Here is a 27,048-nt window from a genome sequence, read left to right as displayed (position 1 = left end):
GTGAACAAGAATATGTAATATTGAGTGCCCAGTGCTGTAGAGAATGTGTAGGAAATAGAACAGATCCTTCACTTCAGGTGTATTAGGAGGGTCAAAAGTATTAAAAGAAGCCTTTTCCATAACTTTGTGGCTTTTGGTATTATTAACCTGTTGACATTACTGGGAGATCCTTTGCAAATCCTGTGTAAAAAATTTACAGGTAATGTTGGGATGTAAGAAATTATTTTCCCTTTTCTAAGTTGGCATTGTTTTTAAAGTTTATTTTTGAGAGAGAGACAGCACGTGAGCGCACATGCAGGCCAGCAGGGGGAGGGGCAGGGGGAGGGCGGGAGAAGCAGAATCTGAAGCAGGCTTCAGGCTCCAACCTTGTTAGCACAGAGGCCAACGCAGGGCTTGGACTCAAAAACCGTGAGATCATGACCCGAGTTGAGTCGGACACTGAGCCACCCAGGCACCCCTCAGTTGACATGCTTTTTGACGTTGAGATGGTGATGTAGTACAAATACTTAGTTGTTCTTGGAATTAAATGAAAGAATCATCTTTGTCTCAAGTCTAAGACATAAATATGTCTTTCAGTGATTTCAAATAGCTGTGAATCGAATTTACTCATGAGTATCTTTGAAGATCTCTCCAAGTTAAATGTCCATGGTAGTGTATAAGCCTTTTCTTTCTTCCGTCTTTCCTGTGTGTTTCAAGACCTTCATTTTAACAGTTTGGCCATTCCTTAAAATGTTAAACATAGATTTAACCATAGAACCCAGTAATTCTGTTCCTAGGTATATACTTAAGAGAATTGAAAACATGTGTGCACAAAAACTTTTACATCAACGTTTATAGCAACGTTAGTCATAATAGCAGAAAAGTGGAAACAAACCAAATGTCGATCTACTGACTATGCATAAAGCAAAGGTGGTGTATCTATACAATGGAGTATTATGCAGCCATAGAAAGGAACGAAATGCTGTTAGGTGCTGCAGCTTGGATGAACTTTGAAAACATTATGCTAAGATGAAGATGAAGAAGTTGGTCACAAAAGACTACATATTATATGATTCTATTTGTATGAAATATCCGGAAGAGGCAAATCTATAGAGACAGAAAGTAGATGAGTGGTTGGTAGGGCTGGTGGATGATGTGACTGCCAGTGGGTACAGCGTTTCTCTAAGGGGGTAATGAAAATGTTCTGAAATTAGATAGTGATGACGGTTGCACAGTTTTGTAAATAGAGTAAAAAAGCTGAATTGTGCACTGAATCTGACAAATGAATAATAGTAAATAAACTTTTTAGTTTTACACATACAAATGGTAAATCCAAACAGTGCAAGAGATACAGAGTGAAAGTATGTCTCCCTCTTAACCCCCTTCTCCCAGGTTCTGTGTCTCTAGAGATACTGTCAAAATTTTTTATGTGTTTCAGAAGTGTTTCGCGGTTGCAAATTGTTAACTTTAACAGAGCATGTTCATCATTTCAGATTTGAAAGTGGGAAAATACGTTCCAGAAATCCATGATATGCAAGGTTTATAGGCCTTGTCTTAGGATCAAAAAAATTGCCAGGTAGCTACCATTTTCTTTTAACTGTCCTATGTGGTTTCTGTAGCTTCAGACTGAAGAGTTGCTGAGAAGATTGTACATATTTGGGATGTGCATCTAGATGTGCAATTAGTAGATTCTAAAGCTGAGTAAAATTTGTGAAATAACAATGTCTAATAATAAAGTAATAATGTCTCACATATCCAAATCTTTAAAAATAACAATGAGGGGAGGTGCACCTGGGTGGCTTAGTCGGTTGAGCGCTAACTTTGACCCAGGTCATGATCTCACGGTTTGTGAGTTTGAGCCCCATGTTGGGATCTGTGCTGACAGCTCAGAGCCTGGAGCCTGCCTCAGATTCTGTGTCTCCCTCTCTGTCTCTGCCCCTCTGCTTCTCATACTCTGTCTCTCTCTCTCTCTCAAAAATAAGATAAACACTAAAAAAAATTTTTTTTTAAATAACAGTTTGGGTTCATTGATACCTGAAGTCTGTGTCTTATCCCTCATTAAATTAGACCTTGAGTATTTTTCCATCTAGATCTTACCGTTCCTAATGATGTCTGTAGTGACTAGGTCCTTTTTTGGTGATTATTTAATTAGGACTAAACTAGACATTAGTAGGCTAGATCCTAAAGACCAAATGTGTCTTTTTTCCCCCCTCCTTATGTGTCTTTTTGACTCTTTGGTAAATACATTAGCTCCTTGTTATGTCTACCATCTCTAATTCTCAACCAAATTTCTTGGAAATTTTGTTAACATTGTACAAATGCCAAAATGTGACAGTTTTTACACTGCTCAGTTTGGTGAGAATACAGTTTCATTAAATTCTTGTTATGTGGTAATTTATTAACATTAATAAGGATTTTTATTTAAGGAAAAATAATTCTCTGAATGTAAACATAAACTGTCTGATGTATTTTAAATAAGCGCTCGAGAAACTTAGCTAACTGCCTATCAGTGTTGTTTTGCATGCATTATCATTTAATCTTCTCAGCCAGCCTCTGAGGATAGGTATTTTTATTTTATAGATGAGGAAATCAAGGATTAGACAAAGTAACTTGATCAAGGCCACAGTGGTAAGTGGGGAAGCCAGTGGTTGAGCCTTGGTTCTTCTCACTTTAGAACTACCATAAAGTAAACAAAAAAAATAATAAGATCACGCATAATCTCACCATTTTTAGATAACATCTCAACATTTTGGTGTAGATCTGTCCTTTTACTGCTGTGAATATATATATTTTAAAAACTTGTTTTACATGTGTAGTTTTGTATAATGCTTTTTTTCTATTTAACATCTAGAAAGATAAATGGCTCTTGTACTTAATTTGGGCATTTTAGTTTTCTACAGTTTTTGCTGTTGTAAATTTATGATGAACATCTTTGTGAGAATCTTAATACTTTAGGGTATGTTTCTAGAAATGGAGCTGCCGGTCAAAAGATACGACCTTTTTATGGCTTATGTAATGTATTACCAAATTGCCCTAGAAAGTTGGTGTTGGTTTTCTCTTCCTCCAGCAGTGAATAGGAGTACCCATTTCCTAACCTGTTGACAACGTCTAGCACAATAATACCATTCAATAAAATCTTTTCCACTTATTTGTTTGAGCATGTTTAACTATGTAGGTTCTGTTCATGTCCTTTATTGTTCTTTGGGGGTACTTTTCGTATTCATTTGTAATAGGTAAACTTTCCCCCCACCCCGCCCCCAACTTCCATCATCATAGCTAGTGAAAGTTGTATGGAAGCTCAAAGAAGTAATTTGGGTCTAGAGTAGATGGGAAAGTCTTTTCTAAATGAAGGGGTTTTTTGTTTGTTCTTGCCAGGCAATGGAAGGCAGAGGGTAAGAAAAAAACATTTGACAACTGTTACTTGTTAGTTTTCTTATCTGCAAATGGGGATGATTAGTAGTACTGGCTTTGTTATTCGGAGGATTAAACGTATAGGAGTGCTTAGTTTTGGCATATACTTACTGCTTGGAAAATTTAGTGGATGCAGTTATTTATTGCATGATTAACAGAAATAACACATTAAAAATTAATGGAGTAAATGCCTATTCAAGCCCACAAATCAAGATAAACTAGTTGTTTTTGAGATTTGGGGCAGGTTATACAGGCACTTTCAGTAAATATATGTTGCATTAATGAATACAGCTTTAGCTTGGTTGAGTTAGGAGTTTGGGGAATCCAAAGACAGAAGTAGGAAGATTAGTTTTATCGGAATTTGGGTTAGGCAGGGGTCTGGCACTTTGACTATTTGAGAAATTTAAAATAGAAGTTCAAGCTCATTCTTTAGGGGTTTTTTTTTGTTCCATTTTCCTGTTGTTCTCAAGTCTCTCCATTGTTGTTTTTTTTTTTTTCTGTCTTTCCTGTGATTGGATACTCTACTTGAGGGGTGGGGCTTTGAACGCACTAGAGCCAAAGCAGCCTTCGCTGCTGGTTTCATTTTCCTCTAGCAGGTAAGAAATGGGAGTTTGGGAGCACTTGAAAGTGTGATCTCAGGAAAATCCCATTAAAAGTGTTGACCCTTAACTGCTGAGGCTCTTAAAAAAAAGCCCTTTCTTCCGCCTCTCTTTGGCGACGTTCTCTATTTCTGTTGTGTTATATGATGATCTGAATCCTTTACCAGACCTTGAGCAGACTGATGAGTAGGTGTAGAGCCCATAAAAAATTTTACAGGAGTCTGAAGAGAAAGCACATTTTATTGTACCGGTGAACACCCTTATTTCTCTCTCTGATTCCTTATTCAGAAGTTGTGCTGTGTTTTATTTTGTCAAAAGAATTTTATTAGCGGATACTAGTACTTCTCAAGCTTTCTGTGCTTATGGATTTCCCCGAAATCTTGTTAAAATGCAGATTATGATTCTGCATGTACATCTGGGGTGGAGCCTGTGATTTTTCATTTCTCATCCACTCCAGTGAGGGCCATGTTGCTGCTGTTGCTGGTGTGTTGGTGTACAGTCTACACTTCCAGGGGAAAGGCAGCTGGTTTATAGCCAGCTATAGGGGAAGGGAGAACAGGTACGGTAGTATCTTAATTATTTTACTCAGCATTTCTGACAGACTGAATAGATTCATTGTGCTGTTCTCACATCATTTAACATTTGCTCAATAAATGAATAAACACCTCCTGGGGAGCTTTGTACTAGCTGTTAAAAGAGCAGCTTGCATCACAGTGTACTGCACGTTAGCCATCCGTAATTGTTAGATTGAATTTGTTTGTATTTCAAGTTTAGCTCAGGCCAATATCTTAGTATACATAAAGGTTTGCTTTTGCTAGTAATTTGCTTTTTTAAATAGATTGGCCCCCTAGTGCTGTGAAAAAGATGAATTTAGGAAATAAAATTTTAACGCCTTAATTGGTTATTTTATAACTGCTAACAGATTTCTAATAAGTATAAATTCTAATAGGTATAAATGATTAAGTTTTGAATTCTTTATGATTTTCTGTTTGCTTTGTTAACATTGGAGGTACCTTTTCAGTCTCCTATCAGGATTTCTCTCTTCCTAACCACCCAATCTTAGTTTTATTTTAAGTTGATTTTTATTTTATCTTTGTAGCTCAGGTACATAGTTGAACAAGCTGGTAAATTCAAAATGCTTATGAGGAAAAGGAACCAGTTTCCTGTCCCTTTAACCTGTAATCACCTTGAGTCCCCTTCCCCACACTTTTCAACTGGCTTATTTTCCTGTTTCTAAGTACATAGCAGCTGTTTATCCATTTTAGATGTCCTCAGAAGTAAATGGTAGTTAAGAGTTCTGTTCTGCCTCTCTTAACTGCTCCTTTTTTCTCAATATTGCTCTACCATTATTATTGTTGTTTAAACCAGTGTTCAGTGTTGTGGTAGGCTGAGTAATGCTCTCCCCTGCCCCTCAAAGAAACCCACATCCTAATCCCCAGAACAAGTGAATTTACTTCACCGGAGAGGGAGCAGAGATGGGATTAAATTAATGATTTTGATCTAAGGAGGTTATTTGAGATTATCCTGGCCCTAAATGTAATCACAAGGACGCTTGCAAGGAAAAGAGGGAGATAAGATCTAAGGAGGAAGTAGTAGATGTGATACCAGAAGCAAGAGGTTGGAGATACAGGGGAAGGGTCTTAAGCCGAGGAATGCAGGTGGTCTCCAGAGTTTAAAAAGCAGAGAAACCAAATTCTTCCTTGAGTCTCTAGAAAGAAGCCTAGCCAGGCTCGTACCTTGAATCCAATGCAACTGAGTTTTGGGCTTCTGGCTTCCAGAACTTCAGTGTGCTGTTAAGGCACCAAATTTGTGCTAATTTGTTACAGTAGCCATAGGAACCTCATATAAGAGTGGACATGATTGTGTCCATATACCCTGTGCTGCTATGCTCTTTTCTCCAGAGTTAATAATTACCTTGATTTTAGTTTGTTGTTGTTTTTAGTCTGTCGCTGCTATTTTCTTTCTGCACCTTTCAATATGATTTTCTTCATTGTCAAAAGAATCAGATAACGTACATACACACCCCACCTTCTGGTGTTTTCTCCATTTTGTTGTTTCAGTCTAGAGTGATTTGCTTTGTTTTCTGTGAATCTATCACGAAACCACCTTAGATTTTCTGACAGGTGACTAAATCTCCTGTCAGTATATTGAAGTACATCAGATGTTCTATCACTTTTACTTTTGCCTTGAGCTCTATCCTTCGGTATGGCCTGGCTTTTTTCTACGTTTATTGCACAGCTGTTGTCCTTGTCCTTTCCTTCGTTCTTATTTTTACTTCACCATCATGGGAATTCCTTTTGCTTCTTCTGTGTTGGATCTCCTTATTCCTGGATTCCATAACTTCCTTTTTTGGTTTGCTCCCTCATTTTAGTGGTGCGTACCATCCAGTATTTCACAAGAAAGATTTCATGGGTGGTACACGCTTTGAGATTTCGCTTGCCTGGAGAAGTTGTCTTTACATTACTTTCCCACTTCAAAGTTGGGCTGGTTATTGGAAATAATTTTTCCTCAGAATTCGGAAGGAGTTTTTTCTTCTTTTTTTTTTAACGTATCTTGAGAGTGTGTGTGCACACGAGCGGAAGAGAGGGAGAGAGAATCCCAAGCTACAGCACGGAGCCTAATGTGGAGCTTGAACTCATGAACCGGACTCATGAACCATGAGCTCATGACCTGAACTGAAATCGAGAGTCAGATGCTTAACCGACTGAGCCACCCAGACACCCTGAAAGGCATTTCTTTTGTCTGCTAGTGTCTGTCACTGCATTTGAGAAGCCTGATGCCATGCTGTTTACTCTTCTTTTTTCCTGTTTGGATGATGTGCCTTGATACTGGGCTAGTCGTCATTGGGCCGTTTCAACTTGTGGATTCTTTTCTTTAGGTTTTTCCTTCTTTATTTTATGTGTTCTTTCTGTAACTCCTATTATATGGATCTTGGGCTTTTTACACCGATCCTCCAATTTTTTTCTTCTCTTTATGTTTTGTTCTGTGTTCCAGAAATTCTCAATTTTGTTTTCAACTCTTTCACAGATGTTTTACGTTTTCAGTTATGTTTTAAGAGCTCCTTTGTTCCTTCTTCAGCAACCTTTCTTTTTGAGAAGATTGATTTTTTTTTAATGGCCGTTTATTTTTAAGAGAGAGAGAGTGAGCACACGAGCAGGGGAGGGACAGAGAGAGAGGGAGTCACAATCCGAAACTGACTACAGGCTTCGAGATGTCAGCACAGAGCCCGATGTGGGGCTCGAACTCACAAAACATGAGATTGGGACCTGAGCCACTGAGGCGCTCTGAGAAGACTAATGTTTTAAATTTTTTCTAATCTTGGCGTTCCATTTCTTTCACGTTCCTTTTTTCTTATTTATGTCAGCAGATTGCACTATCTGGTAATCCTTGGTTGTCCATAGCATTTAAGAATGAGGAGCTGAGAAATAGACTGGAAATGCCGTGAGCACTGACAGATCTAGTCAGCTGTGAGCTTCACAGTAAGGTGTTAAACCTGGGACTCTCACTGTTTCAGTGAGAGGGAACTTCCAGTGTCCTGTCTCAGAAGGAAGCCTGTATGGGGTTGGGTGTGTGTGGGGGGGGTACTTATATTCAAGCCTGGCTGCGGATATTTTGGGAGCCAAGAACATGACTGAGCAGCTCGTTGTTTTACGTGCCCTCTAACTTAATCTTGTTTTCAGTGTGGTACTTCACCATCAGCCTTAGCTCCCAACTACTGTCTTTGATCCAGCCAGTTCAGAAAGTTGAAGTGGTTCTTTGAGAATGGGGCTTCTTGCATCTTAAACAGATGTTTTAACTGGTAGTCCTGTTTGGAGCCTTATTCCTCACTGTTGTCCTTTCTTGACCCTTTGCAGGGTCTGCAGGGTGAATCTGCTTGCCTCTCTTGGCAACTCCTTCCATACGTTCTTAGGTTTCAGTTTATTTTATTCTGTGAGTTACCTGCTTTCCATTTTCCATCACATTTGTTGTTGTCTTCCTTCGGCTGTTTCCCTGAACGTTCCTTTGTTCTTACTGTCTTAAACTGTTTTTATTCATTTATTGTCATTTTAGTGGGATCTAGAGGGGAGAGAGAAATGAGTTTTGAATTTCTGTGTTTAACAAGTGTATCGATAAAATGTTTATAGTACGATTTTCCTTCATGTCCCAGAACACTTGGTAATTACTTCGTCTACCATGAAACAGTAGAATTCACAGAATTTGTATTTGTTTTTTTTCTATATAAAAGCAGACGATTTTTTCTTACATCTAAATTCTAAGGTTGTGTACTATTTGTTTTTAATATACTAAACTTTAAAATATTGTGTAATTCTTTCCCTCAAGTACAGCAAAGGGTGACAAGTTAAAATAAAAGACACTAACTCGCTCTTTCAAACCTAAATTTTAGGCATTAAGGAATCAGCCAAAAGCAGTGAGATTTTTAAAAATTTTTTACTATCGTTTTAAAACTTTGACATATATTCTGTTAAGCTCTGTAAAGGGTGGATCTTTATTTACTGTTAATAAAGCACTTGCCACCATGTGTGGCATACATAGTAGGTGCTCATGAAATATTTGTTGAGTGAGTGCATATGTGAAATTTATTCATGTATTTAAAATATCAGAGGTGTTAGCTTTATTAGATGCAGATGAGTTTAAGTTTTATTTCTACTCCTAAAATTGATTTTAATTAATTAAAATGTTTATGAGTAAAGACATTTATAAGTAGAATGTAAGATTATAGTCACTTACTGATTGCAGGGCAGCTAAGATCATAATTTTCTGTTGGGAATTATCATTGTTCCTGAAGCCCAGACATAGAGGGAGTAATAATTTTTCTGTTTTTCAGGGGGAGCTCTCATCCTCTGATATTAGTAATAAAACAGTTTTATACTTTTTCTGTTTTACAGATTTTATTTTTAAGTGATAATCTACACCCATTGTGGTTTCAATTTAACGACCCTGAGATATAGTCGAGTGTTGGCCCAGTACCATGCTGCCTCTGCCTGCCTTAGATGTTTTCTTTCTTTCCTTGCTCACTGGTAGCTCCAGTCACCTGGGCTTTCTTGGTGGTCCATGAACAAACACCGTCTTGTTCTTGCTGAGGGCTTCAGACTTGCCCTTTTAAATCTGGAATAAACTTTACCTAGACTTTTGTGTGGCCCTGTGTAAATTAACTGATTCCCCTCCTAACCCTAGATAACTCTGTGTTCTCTGCTTTTTTTTCTTTTTCAAATACTCTTGCCATTATTTGGAATAATCTTGTTTGTTTATTGTTGACTTGCATATTGTAGGCTTCCTTTCACATTTTCAGTTTCATGCACAAGGGAATAAACTTTTGTTTTATCACTTTATTCTTAGCATTTTGAATAGTTGCAGGCACATAACAGTATTTGGCACTTAGTGGGCATTTTGTAATTATATTTTGAATGGGCAGGTAAATTGAACAAGGTGTTTTCACATGTCATCCCATTTTTAAATATTTGAGACTTTAATTTTACTAAATGTACACACTTTTATTTAAAATAGAAAATACTGTATGCTAAAGAATTTGTAGCGCTCATAATCATTCTCTCCAGTTTTGTAAACCAGTAAAATGAGGCCCAGAGAAGTACCCAGAGTCCTACGAGCTATTATTTATTATAGGCCAAGCTGCTATAAAAGACCCATACAGTGGTTCCCCAAATTAGCTAATTGCTCTCTCCTGTAATCCTACAGTGGTAGAGAGTAGTCCAGAGTGGATAAGCTGCCTTTGCCAGTGATTTTCCAGGATCCCAGGTTTCTTCTGTCTTGGTGTTGTAGTATATGCTCTTGTCTGCATGGTCAGAATTAGGAAATTTTCTAATTTTTTAAAATAAGGAATTTTCTAATTTTCTTTAACCTCTCATTTTCTTTAAAACACTATGTGGTTTTGCTGAGGGACAGGGGTACCTGGAGACCCTTTCTTTTTTTTACTAAAAGGAGAAAAGGGGGCATGGCCAGTTGCAGGGATAGTCTATCTCTGTTATAGCTAGTAATTGTTAGAACTTTTACTCAGGCCTGTTTACTCCTTAGTGCATTGCTCTTTCCTTCCTACTTCATCTGTACATAATATTAGACATTTTCTTCAGGAAGTTCAAGAATAAAAATGTTACTGCACCTTTCATTGTCAGATAAAATGTTGGTTAATCCATAATGACATAGGTTCTAGAGTAGTAACAGAATGATAACAACTAATGTCTTCAAATTTAGTTTTCTTGTGTCTTGTTTGATGCGGGACGGGATAGGCCTACATCTCCTTTTTAGGAGGCAAGAATCCTCCTCCCCCATTTTGAGTACCGTTATGTAGCCTGTTACATATGTTGCCATTTGCAACAACATGGGTAGAGCTGGGAAGTATAATGCTAAGTGAAATGTCAGTTTGAGAAAGACAAATACATTATGATTTCACTCATAGGTGGGATTTAGGAAACAAAACAAATGAGCACATCAAAACAGAGGGAAAGAGAAAGCAAGAAACTCATAACTGTAGAGAACAAAATGGGAGAACAGTAGGGAAGATGATCTGTCTCAGTGATGGTTTGGCAGGAACTTGCCAGCTTAGATCTTGGTTTTCATGCTGCCTAGGTGGGAGAAGTCCATTCTGACATTTTTTGTCATTGTAGGTGGATTCATGGTTTTATAGCTAAGCTAAATATGAAATGAGGTCAGACAGATAATATTAGATCTATACAATGATACAGGAAGAGCTCTTTGCTGGGGGTAGGAGCGGGGGGGGGGGGGCGGGTGGAGGGGTGGTAGGGTTCTTTGAAAGGCTTCGCAGCCCTTTAAAAAGAAACCCAAGGAAGAGAGAGCTGCTGTTTTCTCTTTCTTTCTTTCTTTCTTTCTTTCTTTCTTTCTTTCTGTCTGTCTGTCTCTCTCTCTTTCTTTTTTTGCTGTAATGTATGAGAATATATCTAGAGCTGCTATAGTCTGTCTCTCCCTTGTCCCAACTTTTTATTTTGAAAAACTATATATATATAATTTTTTTTAACATTTGTTTATTTTTGAGAGACAGAGAGAGATAGAGCACAAGCAGGGGAGGGGCAGAGAGTGAAGGAGACACAGAATCTGAAGCAGATTCCAGGCTCTGAGCTGTCAGTACAGAGCCTGACACAGGGCTCAAACTCACAAACCATGAGATCATGACCTGAGCCGAAGTCAGACGCTTGATCGACTGAGCCACCTAGGCCACCTCTATTCTGAAAATTTTTAAGCCCGCAAAGAAGTTGAAAAATACTACTATAACTATTATTTAATCATATTCACCAATTACAAGCATGTTGGCACATTTGCTTTATCTCTTCTCTCATACTTACACCTGCATTCTTGTCCCCAAATCTTTTGAAAACATGTTGGAAGCAGCATATGCTTTACCCTTAAATAACTTAGCATTAATCTCTTAAGAAGACTTTCTCTTAAACAATAACATTATCATACCCAAGAAATTTAACATAAATGCTCTCTGTTATATAGTCCATATTTAAACCTCCGCAAGTGGCTCAAAAACTGTCCTTAAATTTTTTTTTTTTTTTTTTTTTTTTAGTCCAGGATCCAGTCAAAGCATTCTGTTAAATTTGAAGAGTCAAAGTTTGTTTTCTAAAATACCATACTTTCTGGATTTTGCTGTTTCCTCATATAAAATCCAGGTTAAACATTCTTGGCAGAACATCAAATCATGTAAATTTGTCCCATTATTGACAATTGTTAATTTGATCACTTGATCATGTAGTGGTTGCCAGATCTCTCAAAAAAACAAAGCAAAAACTTTTTTTTTTTTTTTTTTGTAATTAATAAGCATTCATTGATGGTCCTTACCTGAGGTAGGTAGTAATTACATTGGTGCCTCAGAATTTCCTAATCTCCCAGCTCTCTCCCTTTTTTAGTACCATTGTGGACTTACAGGTTCTTTTGTTATTCTGTGTATTAATCTGTTAATGTCCCCTAATCTGTCAGTGCCACTGTTCCTTTTGATGCTTAAATGGTCCTAAATTTGGTCTGTGAGAGAGACCTATCAAGTCCCTCCTGTGCCCCCATTACATGCCCAAGTTAGTCTTTGATCACTCCCTATTTTTCTGACACAAGATGTTTCAAGAGTGTAACTTTTCTGCCTCAGACTTGGAATCAATATTTTTCTAAGAAGTTTTGGGTTCTTTTAATAGGGAATGGTATTTAGAAGCCATTTTAGGTGCTAAGTGTTTACTACTGGAATGTCATTTTTTTTCTAGACAGCTAGGAAATTAAAAGGATTTTGCAGTTTTTAATTTTTGAGTTTGTACAGGATGAACTATAATACCTTGTTTTTTCAAAAGGGACTTACAAAATATATCAGTCAATGTAGTTTGTAAAACTTACTGTATTGTAATTCAGACAGCTAAAAAAGTTTTAAAAAATTATCTTACATACGAATTAGAAATTTGAACATATACAGTATCGTGGATATTTGATATTAAGGAAGTACTGTTTGCCTTTTTTCCCCCAGGTATGATAGTGTTTGGTTATATTAAAAATGGTGCCTTTATCTTTTAGAGATACCTTTGAAATATGGATGAAATAATTAGGTATCTGGAATATGCACAAAATAATATGGGATGGCTTTATGGATAAAACAAGAGTGACCCTGAGTTTTCTACCTACTGTTGCAGATGACTAAAATAGTTTGTGATGGAATTAGGAAAATATTAATTTCTACAGATCTGCCAATTTAGATTGAATACCGGAGAGTTCTTTTTTACCTCCCCCAGCCTATATTTGTATCTTTTTCCTCTTACAGTGAGAACCTCAATTCCCAAATCTGTAGCTATCTTTTGTCAGAATATGAAGATGATAAGAATTTGGATCTTTGATGAGATAAACCAGTGGATTAACCCTGCATTTAATTGCTCTATACTGGGATTTCTTGTGAGGGATAACAAATAATTTTTTTATTGTGATAAAATATACATTAGACTTACTCTTTTTTAATCATTTTCAGTGTACAGTTTATTGGCATTAAGTATGTGCACATTGTGCAACCATCACCTTCGTCCATCTCCAGAATTTTTTTTAAGATTCTATTGTCAAGTAATCCCTACACCCAACATGGGGCTCGAATTTAGAACTGCGAGATCAAGAGTTGCATGCTTCTCCAAGTGAGCCCAGCCAGGTGCCTGAGAACTTTTTTTATCTTACCAAACTGAAACTCATTCCCATTAAACAGTAACTTCCATTCTCCTGTTTCCCAGTTCCCGGCAACTCCCATTCTACTTCCGTCTCTGTGAATTTGATTGCTCTAGGTACCTCATAAAAGTGCAATTACACAGTGTTTGTCTTCAATATACCAGTGTTTGACTGGTTTATTTCATATGGCATAATGTCCTTACCTTAATCTGTTCCGTCTGCGATAACAAACTACCATAGACTGGGTCGCTTAAACAATTTATTTCTCACAGTTGTGGAAAGTCCAAAATCAGGGCGCCAGCTGATTCTGTATCTGATCAGGGCTGGCTTTCTTGGTTCACAGATGGCTGTCCTCTCACTGTGTCCTCATATGGCAGAAGGGGTGAGAGAGCTTTTTGGGATGTCTTATGTAATGACACTAATCCCATTCGTGAGGGCTCTACCCTTATGACCTAATCACCTCACAAAGGCCCCACATCCTCATATCACTGAGGGTTAGGATTTCAACATGAATTCTGGGCTTATTTCATCAAAGATCCAGATTGTTTTCACCTTCATATTCTGACAAAAGATAGCTACAGATTAGGGAACTAGGGTTCTCACTGCAGGAGAAAAAAGATACAAATATAGAATGGAGGAGGTAAAAAAACTCAGCATTCAGTCCATAACAGTGCTCAGAGCTTATCCATGTTAGAGACTGTGTCAGTTTCCTTCCTCCATTGTATTTAATACCACTTTGTTTATCCAATCATCTGTTGATACACATTTGGATTGTTCCCACTTTTTGGCTATCATGAATAATGCTGCTATTCAACATTGGTGTTCCACTATTCAAGTCCCTTAGAGTATTTGGGTCTGTAGCCAGAAGTGCAATTGCTGAATCATAAGCTAATTCTGTGTTTAACTTTTTGAGAAGCACCATACTGTTCCACAGTGGCTGTTCTGCTTTACATTTTCACCAGCAGTGTACATGGGTTTTAATTTCTCCACGTTCTCCCCAACACTATTTTTGGTTTTTGTTTTTGATAATAGCCATTCTAACGGATATGAAGTGGTGTCTCGATGTGGTTTTGATTTATATTTTCCTGATGACTGGTTATGTTGCACATCTTGTTATGTGTTTTTGTCTGTATATCTCCTTTAAGAGAAATGTTTTTCCAATTCTCTTGCCTATTTTTAATTTTTTTTTTTTTAGTTGATGAGTTTCAGGAGTTCTGTATATATTCTGGATATAATTCCTTGTCAGGTATATGATTTGCACATATTTTCTCTCATTCCATGGGTTGCCTTTTCACTTTTGTGTCCTTTGATGCACGAAAAGTTTTTATTTTGACGATGTTCAATTTACCCTTTTTTCAGCATCATAGTCAAGAAAGCATTGCCAAATCCAGTGTCCTGAGGCCTTTTTCCCTGTTTTCTTAAAATTTTATGTCTAATGTTTAGGTCTTTGATCCATTTTAAGTTAATTTTTGTAAATGGTGTGAGATAAGAGGTCAACCTTCATTCTTTTGCATGTGGATATCTAGTTTTCCTAGCACCAGGTGTCGAAAAGACGTCGTCAATAAGCATTTGACCATATGTGGGGGCCCATGTGACCATAGGCAGAATAGAATAGTGATTATCTCTGGGTGCTGTTTCATTGGTGTGTGTATCTGCGTTTATGTCAGTATCACACTATTTTGATTATGGTAGCTCTGTAGTGTTTTTTGAAATAAGGAAGAGTGAAACCTCCAACTCCCCCCTCCCCCTGCCCAAGATTGTTTTGGCTATTCAGGTCCCTTCAGATTCCAAATGTTAGGCTTGATTTTCCTGTTTCTGCAATAAATGGACCTAGACATTGATAGGGATTGCATTAAATCTGTGGATCACTTTGGGTAGTATTGATATCTTGACAGTAGTAAATCTTCTAGTTCGTGAACAAGGGATGTCTTTCCATTTATTTTTAAATTTTCTTTTAGCAATACGTCTTTCACCTTATTGACTAAATTTATTCATAAATGTTTTATTCTTTTTGATGCTATCATAAAGTGAATTGTTTACATGATTTCCTTTTGGGGTTGTTCATTGTTAGTGTTTAGAAGCACAGTTGAGTTGTGTGTGTTGATTTTGTGTTCTGCAACTTTGCTGAGATTATAAGTAATTGTATTCCTTAAGTAGAGTGCTAAGATGTTTGAAAATCCCTTTTCTTTGACTAAGAACGTATCACCTAGAAATCTGATGAGAGCTCAGATACAGGGTTTATCCTTCAGACACTCTGCCCTACCTGTCTGTACAGGTTGGCTGCTTGTGTAGGTTAGGTCTCGTGCAGTAGTATGTTTTTGTGCTTAATGTCATTGTGTTAAGTCCCTTCTTAATTCTGTTTCTTGCATATTCATCAGAAGAGGACATGAAACCTGAAGTCTGATTATCCTGGAGAGAGTACACCCTATACCAGTGTATCATCAGATGAGAAAAATTGTTGCCATCTGATTTAGTTTTTGTTGGTTCTCCTAACCTGTTTATTAGGATTCTAAGAAAATAGGGCAAACAAATTATTTCCAGGGGAGTGTGGATGGGGTAAAGGAGTAATGTGGTAGGGAAACTTTTTACATTGTTTTTTTTTGTTTTTTTGTTTTTTTTTTTAATTTTTTTTTTCAACGTTTATTTATTTTTTTGGGAGAGAGAGAGACAGAGCATGAACGGGAGAGGGGCAGAGAGAGAGGGAGACACAGAATCGGAAACAGGCTCCAGGCTCTGAGCCATCAGCCCAGAGCCTGACGCGGGGCTCAAACTCACGGACCGCGAGATCGTGACCTGGCTGAAGTTGGATGCTTAACCGACTGCGCCACCCAGGCGCCCCGAAACTTTTTACATTGTTAAATAAAAAATGGATATTTTGGTTTGTGAGTTAGAATGCTGTTGGTGTTCTGACTTAAGGTTTGTGTTTGATTAATGTTAGGTTCTTTTCGCAGTGCAGGGTATCTACTGCTGGCATGTAGTTGTAGGGGCTTCTTTACAACCATGTGTGATGTGGTAGTTTGTGCTGCTGAGCAGCTGTGTGTCTGATTCCTTTTAAGATTATATGGGTATATTGTTAAAGTGTTCCTGTGCTAGGCTTGGTGACACTGCATTTTTTGGAAATCATCAAAATTTAGTTAAATTACCATAGTAGGATGTTTCCTGGGGATGATAATGTAGATTAAAACATCTTTGTTTTATCCAACAATAGAACTGAATTACATGGGTAGGAAAACCAACAGGCATTTCCTGTCCTATTTATTAAAACAGAGTCTTTTAAAGAATGTGTAAAGTGCTTTACTTAAACAAATCCGCTGTGTTGACTTCCGGTGGAAGATGATGATCTAAGTCCATGTGTTAAAACAGACAAACACACACCGAAATGACCAACAAGATAATGGGAGAGTTCAGTCTCCTTGGAAACCCTGGAAGCATGCCATAACTAAACTAAAAAGAATTTTGGCAGGAAAAGGTACAAATGAGAAAGAAATATAGTGAGGGAAGTTCTTTCTGTTTAGCTTGGTGTTCATTTTTGTGGTTGAGAAGCCATCCTGGGGTATGAGGAAAGACCTATTTTGAGCTAGAATTTAAGGGTGGTCCATAGGGTAGTTGATTGGTATGAGATTTTGTACTTTGAAGCAAGGATTGAAAACTAAGTGACTCAATGCTTCTCACCAAGGAGAATATCCGTAAAGAGGGGCTAGCTACACATGGTTGCAGGAGAGAGACTAGACTAACTGTGAAGCACAGAGTTGAAACTTCCTGCTCTGAAGCTACCTTATTTGGCCTGCAGGGCTGTGACTTGACCACTTATTGCTGAATCTATATGGTGACCAAGGAAGTGTGGCGGGCGGCCTCCAAGATTGCCCCCAGTGATCCTTGCCTCCTGGTATTCATGTCTTTTATCTAATCCCCTGACCTTGAGTGTGGCTGGACCTGGTGGTTTCTCCAAGTATGACAAAAGTGAATGGATTAACTTGATGGCAAAACTTTCGAGGTTAGGTTACAAAAAGGCTTTGGCTTTCATGTGGGGCTGTCCTCTTTCATTTGGTCTGAGGGAAACAATCTACCATTTTGTAAGCTTCTCTGTGGAGCTTATGAGGCAAGGAGCTGGTGTTTCTGGCCAACAGTCAGTGAAGACCTGATGATTGCCAGCAGTCACGTGTTTGAACTTGAACTGCAAGCAGATCCTTCCACCATCCAGTTTGAAGATGATAGAGGCCCTGGCTGACACATTGACTGCAGACTTGTGAAAGATCCTGAGCTGGATGCCCCCAGCTAAGCCACACTCAGATTCCTGATCCACAGAAACAGAGGGAGTAGAGTACATGTTTGTTGTTTTAAGCTGCTAAATTTGGGGTAATTTGTTAGGCAGCAGTTGAGAAACTAATACAGGAAGTAACCATGTGAACACACACACCCCCACCCTAGAGGATTGAACTTGGTTCTAAATGTTTTCTGATTAACCTAAGACAATTCCCAAATGTTACATAAACATAGACCTTTCTCTATAAAGATGAACACATGAAAAGGTGGACACATACAGGCTCAGTCTAAAAGAAGGTGACCAGTGTGAGCAGGTGATTTCCTGTGATAGGGACTTATTTCAAAAAACAAGAGAAAATGTTGCAATTTAAAAAACAACTAATTACTGTTCTCAAGGAGATTCCTGAACACTTGAACAAAAAAAAAAAAAAAGAGAGAGAGAGAGAGAGAGCAGGAAAGAGTTCTTAAGTGAAATTTGTGCTTCTTAACTGTTAACTTTTTGGAGTGGTAGCAGAGGGCTTTAGAAATAGTCTCACAGTTCAGAGGAGAAAATGAGATGAAAATTATATAGGCATAAGTATAAGAAACACAAAGAGTAGGGGCGCCTGGGTGGCGCAGTCGGTTAAGCATCCGACTTCAGCCAGGTCACGATCTCGCGGTCCCTGAGTTCGAGCCCCGCATCGGGCTCTGGGCTGATGGCTCGGAGCCTGGAGCCTGTTTCCGATTCTGTGTCTCCCTCTCTCTCTGCCCCTCCCCCGTTCATGCTCTGTCTCTCTCTGTCCCAAAAAAAAAATAAATAAACGTTGAAAAAAAAAAAATTAAAAAAAAAAAAAAAAGAAAGAAACACAAAGAGTAGATCCAATGTATAATAAAGGTTCAGAGTGAGAGATCAGAGCAAACATATAAAAGATAAAGTCAGAGAAACAGTAAAAATTTTCCTAGAGAGAACAGGTCAGAAGAGCTCAGGGAATATATAGCTAACATTTATTGAACACTTATTATGTACCAAGTATTTTTCACATTGAAACTCACTTGAAATTGTCTACAACCCCCATGAGATAGGGTCTTTTAATATTCTTCTACAAGTAATTAAAGTGCATACCAAGCAAAATAAATGAGATCCATACCTAGGAATAGCCTAATGGATTTCAAAGATTTCAAAACTTTAAGGTATAGAAATAAATAGTACAAGTATCCTGACAAGAAACAAGTTACCTGCAAAGGAAGGTGTATCAGATGAGCATTCCATTTGTCTTCTGTATGCTAGCACTATGTGTGGCTGTTAAATCCGTTAGGTAAAATACAATAAATTCATTTCCTCAGTTTAAGTGCTCAATAGCTATGCGTGGCAAGTGGCTACCGTGTTGGACAGTGCAAAATAGAACATTTCTGTTACCGTAGAAAGTTTTGTTGGACAGCACGGTGCTAAAAGATAGTGGAGTGGCATTTAGAAAACCCTGAGGAGAAAGCTGTTACAACCTAAGAATTTTAAATTGCTAAAACTTCACATAGGCAGGATAACAGAATGGCAATTTTCAGGCTTGTAATGATTGAAAGTGTGTCACTCGAGTACTTTTCTTGAAAAAATTCTACTCTTAGTATATCCGGGCAGCTGGGAAGTCAGCAGCTCAGAAGCATGATGAATCAGCTTCAGAGTCCTGTTTGTTTAACCCTCTGTTTCTCAGAATAACCCAAGATACATAAAAGGGAAAATCTCCGTTCATGGCAGATCTGAAGAGAATGTCCTTCATAAGCTGAATTTCAGAGTGTCAGAGCAATGATTACAGCCTCCTCCAGCTCAACTCCAGAGCTAGCCACAGAAAACAGCTTTTATTTTAAGGACAGTTAATCCACTGAAACCGCTTTTGTTGAAATCGCACAGAGAATCTTCATGCCACCAAATCCAGGCTTACTTCTCAGCCCTCACTTTACTTGATCTGGACACTTTTTGGACACAGTTCATCCCTGCCTCCTTTTAGAAACACTTTGCCTGGCTTCCGCAAAAGCTCTTCCTACCTTACTGGTAGTTCCCTGTGCAGTGTCCTTTACTACTAGTTAGCTTAGTGCTAGGTGCGGGAGAGCTCGAGGCCCAGCCCTCAGGCCACACCTCTTGTTTTCTGTAATCATTCACCAGGAAATCATATCTAGTCTTTAAATGCCTTCTGTTAGCCGATGATGCCTTAATTTGTGTCTCTCCTTCCTTCCTAGGTGGTTGAAATCCATACTAAAGTTATAAAAATGAAATTCTTGGCTCCTTTCTTAACCAGAACCTGCTGTTTTCTGGTGTGTCTCTTGCCAGTAAATGACACTGCTTTTCCTCCATTGGGCTGGGTTCTAAGACCTTGGAATCCTCCTTTGATAACCTCCATCCAGCCGCTAATTCTGGCAGTGCTCTCTTCAGAATGTGTGCTGAATCTGTCCATCTTTGTGGCCACCACCTTAGCTCAGACCATCATCATCTTTGCTTATGCTACTGCAGTAATTTAGGAACCATTCTCCTTCCCCACCCCCACCCCCCCATTTTGTGCTGTAGTCACACAACAGATAATCACTTTAAAACAAGATAGAAATTCTGCGAGGACTTCTTCTCATTCTTAAAACAAAGCCACAGTCCTCCTCCCGTGGCCTACGAGGCTGTATGTATATCTGGCCTCGGCCAAACGCTCCATCTCCTGTACCACCTTATTATGTAATTAGTCTTGTCAAATATAGCAACATTTCTACTTAGCTGCCTGCTTGAAATACTTTCCTTTACAAGTTTGGATGACTAATTCCCTGTTTGGTCTCTGCCTAAGTTACCTCCTCAGACAGGCTTTAAAGCTCTGACCACTCTACCTGAAATAATGCCCCACCCTCATTACTTTTCTTCTCTTGTTGGTCTTTGTATTTTTCTATTTTTATTTCTGTTCTATTTATACTGCCCTGATACATTTTGTATTTATTTGTTTATAATACGTCTCCGTCACTAGCATGTATGTTCCATGAAGGCAGGGATATTTATTTACTCTTGTACCCCCAGCAGCTAGAAATGCTAGCTTGACCTAGAGTGCCTAGCATGTGGTAGGTGCTCACTCAAATATTGTGGAAGGAATGACCGTCCTAAAAATGAGCAAAACAACAAGTGCACAAGATTTATAAAAAACACCCGTTTCCAGAATTAGAGGAATAAATCTTTAGTTCAAGTAAATGGAGAAAAACCTTTAATGTAGAACTTTATTTTTCAATGAGATTCATGAAAGAAATTGCGTCTTTGAGAATGGAATCGTGAAAATCTCAAATCATTGGAAAAGCATGATTACAATTATTTTAAAAAGTTTAGTAGAGACCATGAATTGCAGTGCAAATATAATTTGCACTGGTCAGGAGTATCTCTTTGAACAAACTAACCTGCCTCGGCTGAGAGAAAAAGGATGAAAAAGGGAAAAGATGGAGAAAAAGAATTTTCTGGACTAAATGTCTTTTTTTTGTAATAGTATGTGATGTATTCCTTTTGGTTGAGAATTTTGGTGAAATCATTCATGACCAATGGAAGTTAACTTCTTTCTTTAAACCTGCCATTTACACGCTATTAAAGAATAGTTGATACAAGGCAAACATCAGTCTATTAATGTTACTAAGTACATTCAACCACCATGAGAACCTGGACATTATTCTTCTTGCTTTCATCTTTAGCTCTCCACACCTTATCAATGATCAAGCCTTGAGAAGCCTTGCGTCGTATACTTCATAAATGTATTTTAAAATCTGTACACTTCTGTCCCCTCTTTGTATCTCCATGGTTTAGTTAATGGAACAGGTGATATTAATAAAACCAACTTTCTAGGTTTGTTGTGAGGGTTAAATACCTGACATACAATAAGTGCATTTTAGATGTTTGCTACTTATGATAATATGGTTACTGTACTGTCCTGGCTCAGATCACTATCATTGCTTACCCGGATTTCTGGAGTGACTCCAGATTGGTCTCCAGACTTCCCTCTGCTTACCCTTCTCCCAGTTCCCAGTTCTCTTCACTTCAGTCCGAGTAATCTAAAGGCACGTCTAATTGGATTACTCGTGTTTAAAACGGCACAGTGAGCTCCCTTTAATCATTGGGGTAAAGTCTGTAAAATTTTCTGTAACATACCTTAATGATCTCTAACTTCTTTCTGTAAATAGGCTTCCCCTTTGTACCGGGTTTGTAGGTGAGCAGGACGAATCCTGTCAAAACAAAGTGGAGTTGGGTGTGACTCTGCCAAGACAGGTGGACAGTGAAGGGCTTTCTGGTTCTTCTAGCATGGCCATAATAATCCTAGTTTGTAAATATTTTAGGCAGATACTAATAACCAGGTGCCCATTCTAGTTAAAAAATATCTTAAGGCATGCATACATAGATGCACAAGCTTTGTGCAGTACTGCTCTGTATAATCTCCATGGAAACTATTTGCATCATATTTTGATAAGGCAACTTTAATGAGGTGATTTGCTTTGTGGTTTGAATTATGAGCCACTTAAAAGTTAGTGAACATCTAATAAAGATGGTCACTTTAGGTTTAGAATGGTCAGTTTCAAGTTCTTCATTCTAACATTATATATAACATAAATACACCAAGGCTTGTTTGTTACGATCACACCTATAGAGTAAATGTATTAGCAACTGTTTATCTTTCTGTTCTTTGTTGCAGGAGGGTATGGTTCCATTCCATTTTATCCAAACATGATATCAGATTATCCAGGAACAAGTTAAAAAGAAGGGAGACTCGTTCCAGAACACATCTCTGGAAATTACCCTATGGACCCTGACTCTCATGGCAACATTACAATGTAGGTTCTGTATGAGCATCAATAGCCAGTGGTCTTTTTTGAGCCTATCACATAACATGTTCCTGTTCACTGAGTCAGAGGTTGAAAAAAGGTGTTTAAAAAAGCTGTTAGCACTTACTTTATTGTTGAAAATCATAATATAATCAAAGCGATATTTTAGTCCAGAGACCTAGGAGTACAGAATCTTAACCTGCAGCCTGAGGCTTCTTGAGTGTACAGACAGTCGCTGACTTAATGATGGTTTGACCTACGATTTTTCAGCTTTATGATGGTACGAAGGCAATATGCATTCCATAGAAACTGTACGTTGAATTTTGATCTTTTCCTGGGCTAGCAATAGATGGTAGGGTTATTTGCTCCCAGTTGGCCATGTGATCACAAGGGTAAACAGCGAATATGCTTAACAGTGATTCCGTATCTATCATATAATCATTTTGTTTTTCACTTTCAGTATAGTTATTCAATAACTTAATGAGCTATTTAACACATTATCAAAACAGACTTTGAATTAGATAATTTTGCCCAATTATAGGCTAATGTAAATGGTCTGAGCACATTTAAGGTAAGCTAGGCTGAGCTACGATGTTGGGTAAGTTAGGTGCATTTACATGCACTTCAATTTATGATGGGTTTATTGGGCTGTAACCCCGTTTTAGGTCGAGAGTATCTGTATATGCAAAGAAGCAGCAAAGCAGGGCAGTTATGACACATTACTACTTAGGGCTTCAGCCTCAGTCTCCAGGGAGCTTTGCTGGACCATTTGGAGAACTTTACCTAAGCTAGATTGGCCTCAATAGCCTAGAAACAGATAAGGTTACAATGCTTGCTTCTGCTTTGTGCAGCAAAGCCCAAAGCCCAGCCAACATCTCCTGCCTATCACGTGCCTGATTCAAGGTTCATTTCTTTACATCTATTGCTTGTTTAGCCCTCAAAGCTACACTGTGAGATAGGTATTTAAAGATGAGGAAACTGAATCTTTAAGAGCCTTAGTTACTTCCTCAGGGTCTTACAGGCAGGTGAAGTGAAGAAAAGTCCAGTCTGACTTCTCATCATTTCCTGCACAAGTTTCTTACAGATACGGCCCCAAGAATGTATTACAGGTATGCCAAGACAGTGATCCCTCAGTTCCTGTGGGGTGCATGCTGAGCTGGATGGGGGGTGCTTAGCTGACTAGAGTTCCTGAGCAGACATGAACAGCCTAATCTTATCTTTACACTAGCGTGCCTTACAAACAGTGTATTCTGTGTGTGCCCTGACATGAGAAAGATCGACACACTGGCCTGCTCCACTGAAAGTAACAAGTCAGCAAGGGGGAACGTTAGGCGCCAGTTCTTATAGCCATCCTCCTTTCAGCCTCTCAGGTTACGGTAATAACCCCTAGTCAGTGCCAAGTAGGCAAGAAAACTTCAGGATGGTCTGGAAGGGAGAGAGGAAGAAATGGTTGGGGCCCACTTCCCCAAGAGCAGGTGAGTAGGTCAAGCCTTACTTACTTCATAGGAGCAAGGGATTGCTAAAAGGATGGCACATACTTAACTTGCTTTTTAGGCTGAAATAAAATGTTCTTAAATCTTGAACATAGCACTTTAGTGGAAGGGGTAGACCTGACCTTTCAGAAAAGGTAACAAAAACTTTGAGCTCCCTCTAGAGGTCAACAGTGATAAAGGAGCATCATCATGGGAAATAACCTAAAGCTAGTCTACCCCTTCAGCAAGAAACTAGCATTTTATAGATGTATTATCCAGGAAAATACTTTCTTACATTGGAGAGTAGTTAGTTGCCTTTGAGAAGAAATTTAGGTTAATCATATTTTAATAGCTTTGTGGGGTCATTCCTAAAATTCAGTGTTTGCTGTGTTATGGTATATTGAACTAATAAAGGAGAAAAGATCATGATAATAGATTGTGTCCAGACAAAATAGCATGCTTTTAATTTACTTTTTTTTTTTTTTTTTTTTTTTTGAGAGAGAGAGAGGGTACGTGTGTTAAGGGATGGGGGTAGGCGCAGAGACGGAGGGAGAGAGAGAATCTTAAGCAGGCTCCATGTCCAGGGCAGAGCCCAGTGCAAGGCTGGATCTCACAACTGTGAGATCATGACCTGAGCCAAAATCAAGAGTTGGATGCTTAACCAACGGAGCCACGCAGGTACCCGCAAATTAGCATGCTTGGAGCTCTGCGTGTTGAAGCAGATCAGATCAAAATGAGAATTAATTTCTGTGCTATTGTGTGCCAGAACATTTTGACTTTAGCAGAGATAAAGGTGATGAGTATACCCACTGTGTTCTCATCCCTACCTCTCCAACATCTGAAAAGAAAAGAACAGTGAATACCAGGAGATTAATATTCTGAGGTTCAAGTTGCCAGGCATATGTTAAAACTTCTAAGAAAGCTAACATACAATTTAAGTTTTAGAACCTCAGTTGATCAAATGAGAAATCTGTTTCAGCACAGATATCTTCCTCCGGATCAGATACTTCATGGATAAGAATTAGTTACGGTGCTGACCTTTACTGTGTTTACTCCTTTTGTTCCCAGTATTGTTTATTTTTCTCGTCAGAACTCACCGAGAAAGTTCAGTTCTTAAACTTTAGTATGTAACTATAGAATGAAGAAGTTAGAAGTCATGTTTAATTTGTGGTAATATTCAGAATATATGAAAGTTACATTTTTTTAAAGTTCCTGAAGTGCTTAAAAAAACCCAGAAGGATGGGAACATCCCACAAAGGGAGCCAACCTGAAAGCTCTCAATGGCCAAATCTGGAATAATTTGAACAATACAGTAAACTTCACAGTATGATTATAACCCAAAATATGAAATAAATAAATATGAGTTCATACTGATGACTGAATAAAGAAGTGGGAGAGAAAAGACAAATTTCCCCTAGAGAAGAATTCTGAATATGTAGATATTCCTCCTCAGGGCAGTAGTGCTTAATATCTCCATCCCTTAAATGTAGGCTGCGCTTAATGACTTCCTACCAGAGTACCTTACTGGGGGACGGGTACTTTATAGTGGAGAAACCTGGCAAACAGCATCATGGCCAGATAATCTAGGTTATCATCAATAAGTCATATTGATAAGATGTACCTTCGCATGATGTAGTAAGAATGACATTTCGTCTCTGTGATCTTCCTGCCAGTAAGCCATACTGGCAGTGTGGCCAGGAGAAAAACAATATCAAATTTAGGGACATGCTGTAAAGCACCTGGCCATTACTCTTCAAAACTGTCAAGGCCACCACCGAAGAGAAAGTGTCACAGACCGGAGGAAGCTAGAGACAAGATGACTAAATACAATATGGAATCCTACATGGGATCCTGGAACTGAAAAAAAGGTACTAGGGAAAGATGACTGAAATCTGAATAAAGTGTGGAGTTCAGTTAATATTCCAGTGTTGGTTCTTCATTTGTGACAGGTAAACCATAGCAATGTAAGGTGAAGGTGTATGGGAACTCTCCGTACCGTCTTTGCAACTCTTAATGTAAATCTAAAATTAGGCTAAAATTAATTTATGGAAAATAAAGATTCAGCTCAGTTAATTCTTATGCTGTGTAGCTTTTGTTCAGTGATGTTTGAAAACTCCCCAGGTGTTTTGAAAAATGGAGAACTTCTCTGCTATGTGTATATGTATCATCACTTGCAGTTAAGTAGTTTGTGAGTTTTATGTATAAAAGTGAGAAAGACCCTATCTCATAGAAGTGTAGTGAGTAGTTTCCAACGACACGAGCATATCCAGCACCGTAGCTTCCTGCTGTAGCAGTGGCAGGAGTTGAGCAGAGCAGAATCCTGCTTCGTTGCTTCAGTCCCATTCTGTTTTCACATTGATTGGCTTATGACTTACAGAAAGTAACTTTCATTAAGTCACTATTGTTGTGAATTCCAGGTTACAAAGAAATAAATCAGAGATCCATTTTTGTCCGAGTGAGGTCCCTGACAGAGATCGATGGTCATGGGTGGAGTTAACGTAGTTTTTGCAGACGTGTTGTCTTACAGGTCTTTAATTTTCCATATTTGAAGTTTCCTGATAAAAGCACGTTATTTTTCTCCAGCCATCGTTCTGTTTTCTTCCTCCCCTAAATGTATTAAGTGTATGAATACGTGTTATATATGCTTTGTGAAAAATAAATTCTCTGAAGAGAGAAATCATCTTTCAGTGTTTCTTGGCAAATGAAATTTCATTGCAAATTTTGAAGTTCACAATTGACTTAACTTATGGTTGAATTTTTTTTTTTTAAGTTTATTTATTTATTTTGAGTGAATGAGTGAGTGAGAGGAGGTGCAGGGGAGGAGCAGAGAGAGACAACCCCAAGCAGGCTCCGGGCTGTCAGTGCAGAGCCCGATAAGTGGGGCTCGCTCTCACAAACCTTGAGATCATAACCTGAGCCCAAAATCAAGAGTTGGACACTTAACTGACTGAGCCACTCGGGTGCCCCACTTGAGGTCGAATTATTAATAGCAGAGCTGAGACTACATCTCCAGGTGTCTTCTTGTTCTTACCTAGTAGTTAATGAAGGGCCAAGGGAAAGTGTGAAAAGGGAGGAGGATTTAAAGAAAAATTAGAGCAAAATGTGAAAAGATATTGGCAAAATAAGAACATCTGATGTTTCCCTTCTATTCTTATTCTTCTATTCTTTAACGGTCTAGACATCAGTGAGCATCTTTATACTTTTTTTTTTTTAATTTTTGGATTATTGGAGCGCCTGGGTGGCTCAAGTCAGTTCAGTGTCCGACTTCAGCTCAGGTCATGATCTCACATCACAGTCCATGAGTTTGAGCCCCGCGTCGGGCTCTGTGCTGACAGCTCAGAGCCTGGAACTTGCTTTGGATTCTGTGTCTCCCTCTT

At 38.4% G+C, this 27,048-nt stretch overlaps 1 protein-coding gene across 2 annotated transcripts in view; it reads left to right on the top strand.

Annotated features, from left to right (window-relative positions):
- The window catches only part of PPP2R2A (protein phosphatase 2 regulatory subunit Balpha), an 84,513-nt gene that overhangs the window by 14,034 nt on the left and 43,431 nt on the right, over positions 1-27,048 (top strand). The window contains exon 3 of one of the 2 annotated variants that reach the window (XM_045055361.1): positions 22,070-22,208. The exons of the other annotated variant lie outside the window; for it this stretch is intronic. Coding sequence (XP_044911296.1) covers positions 22,193-22,208 — 16 coding nt within the window. The 5' untranslated portion in view covers positions 22,070-22,192. The remainder of the gene's footprint in view (positions 1-22,069; positions 22,209-27,048) is intronic. 2 annotated transcript variants of the gene reach the window in all.

The sequence above is a fragment of the Felis catus genome, chromosome B1 (assembly GCF_018350175.1).
Source record: "Felis catus isolate Fca126 chromosome B1, F.catus_Fca126_mat1.0, whole genome shotgun sequence".
NCBI classification, from domain to species: Eukaryota; Metazoa; Chordata; class Mammalia; order Carnivora; family Felidae; genus Felis; species Felis catus.
The sequence above is the reverse complement of the archived record's forward strand: the minus strand, read 5'-3'. Positions and strand labels throughout refer to the sequence as shown.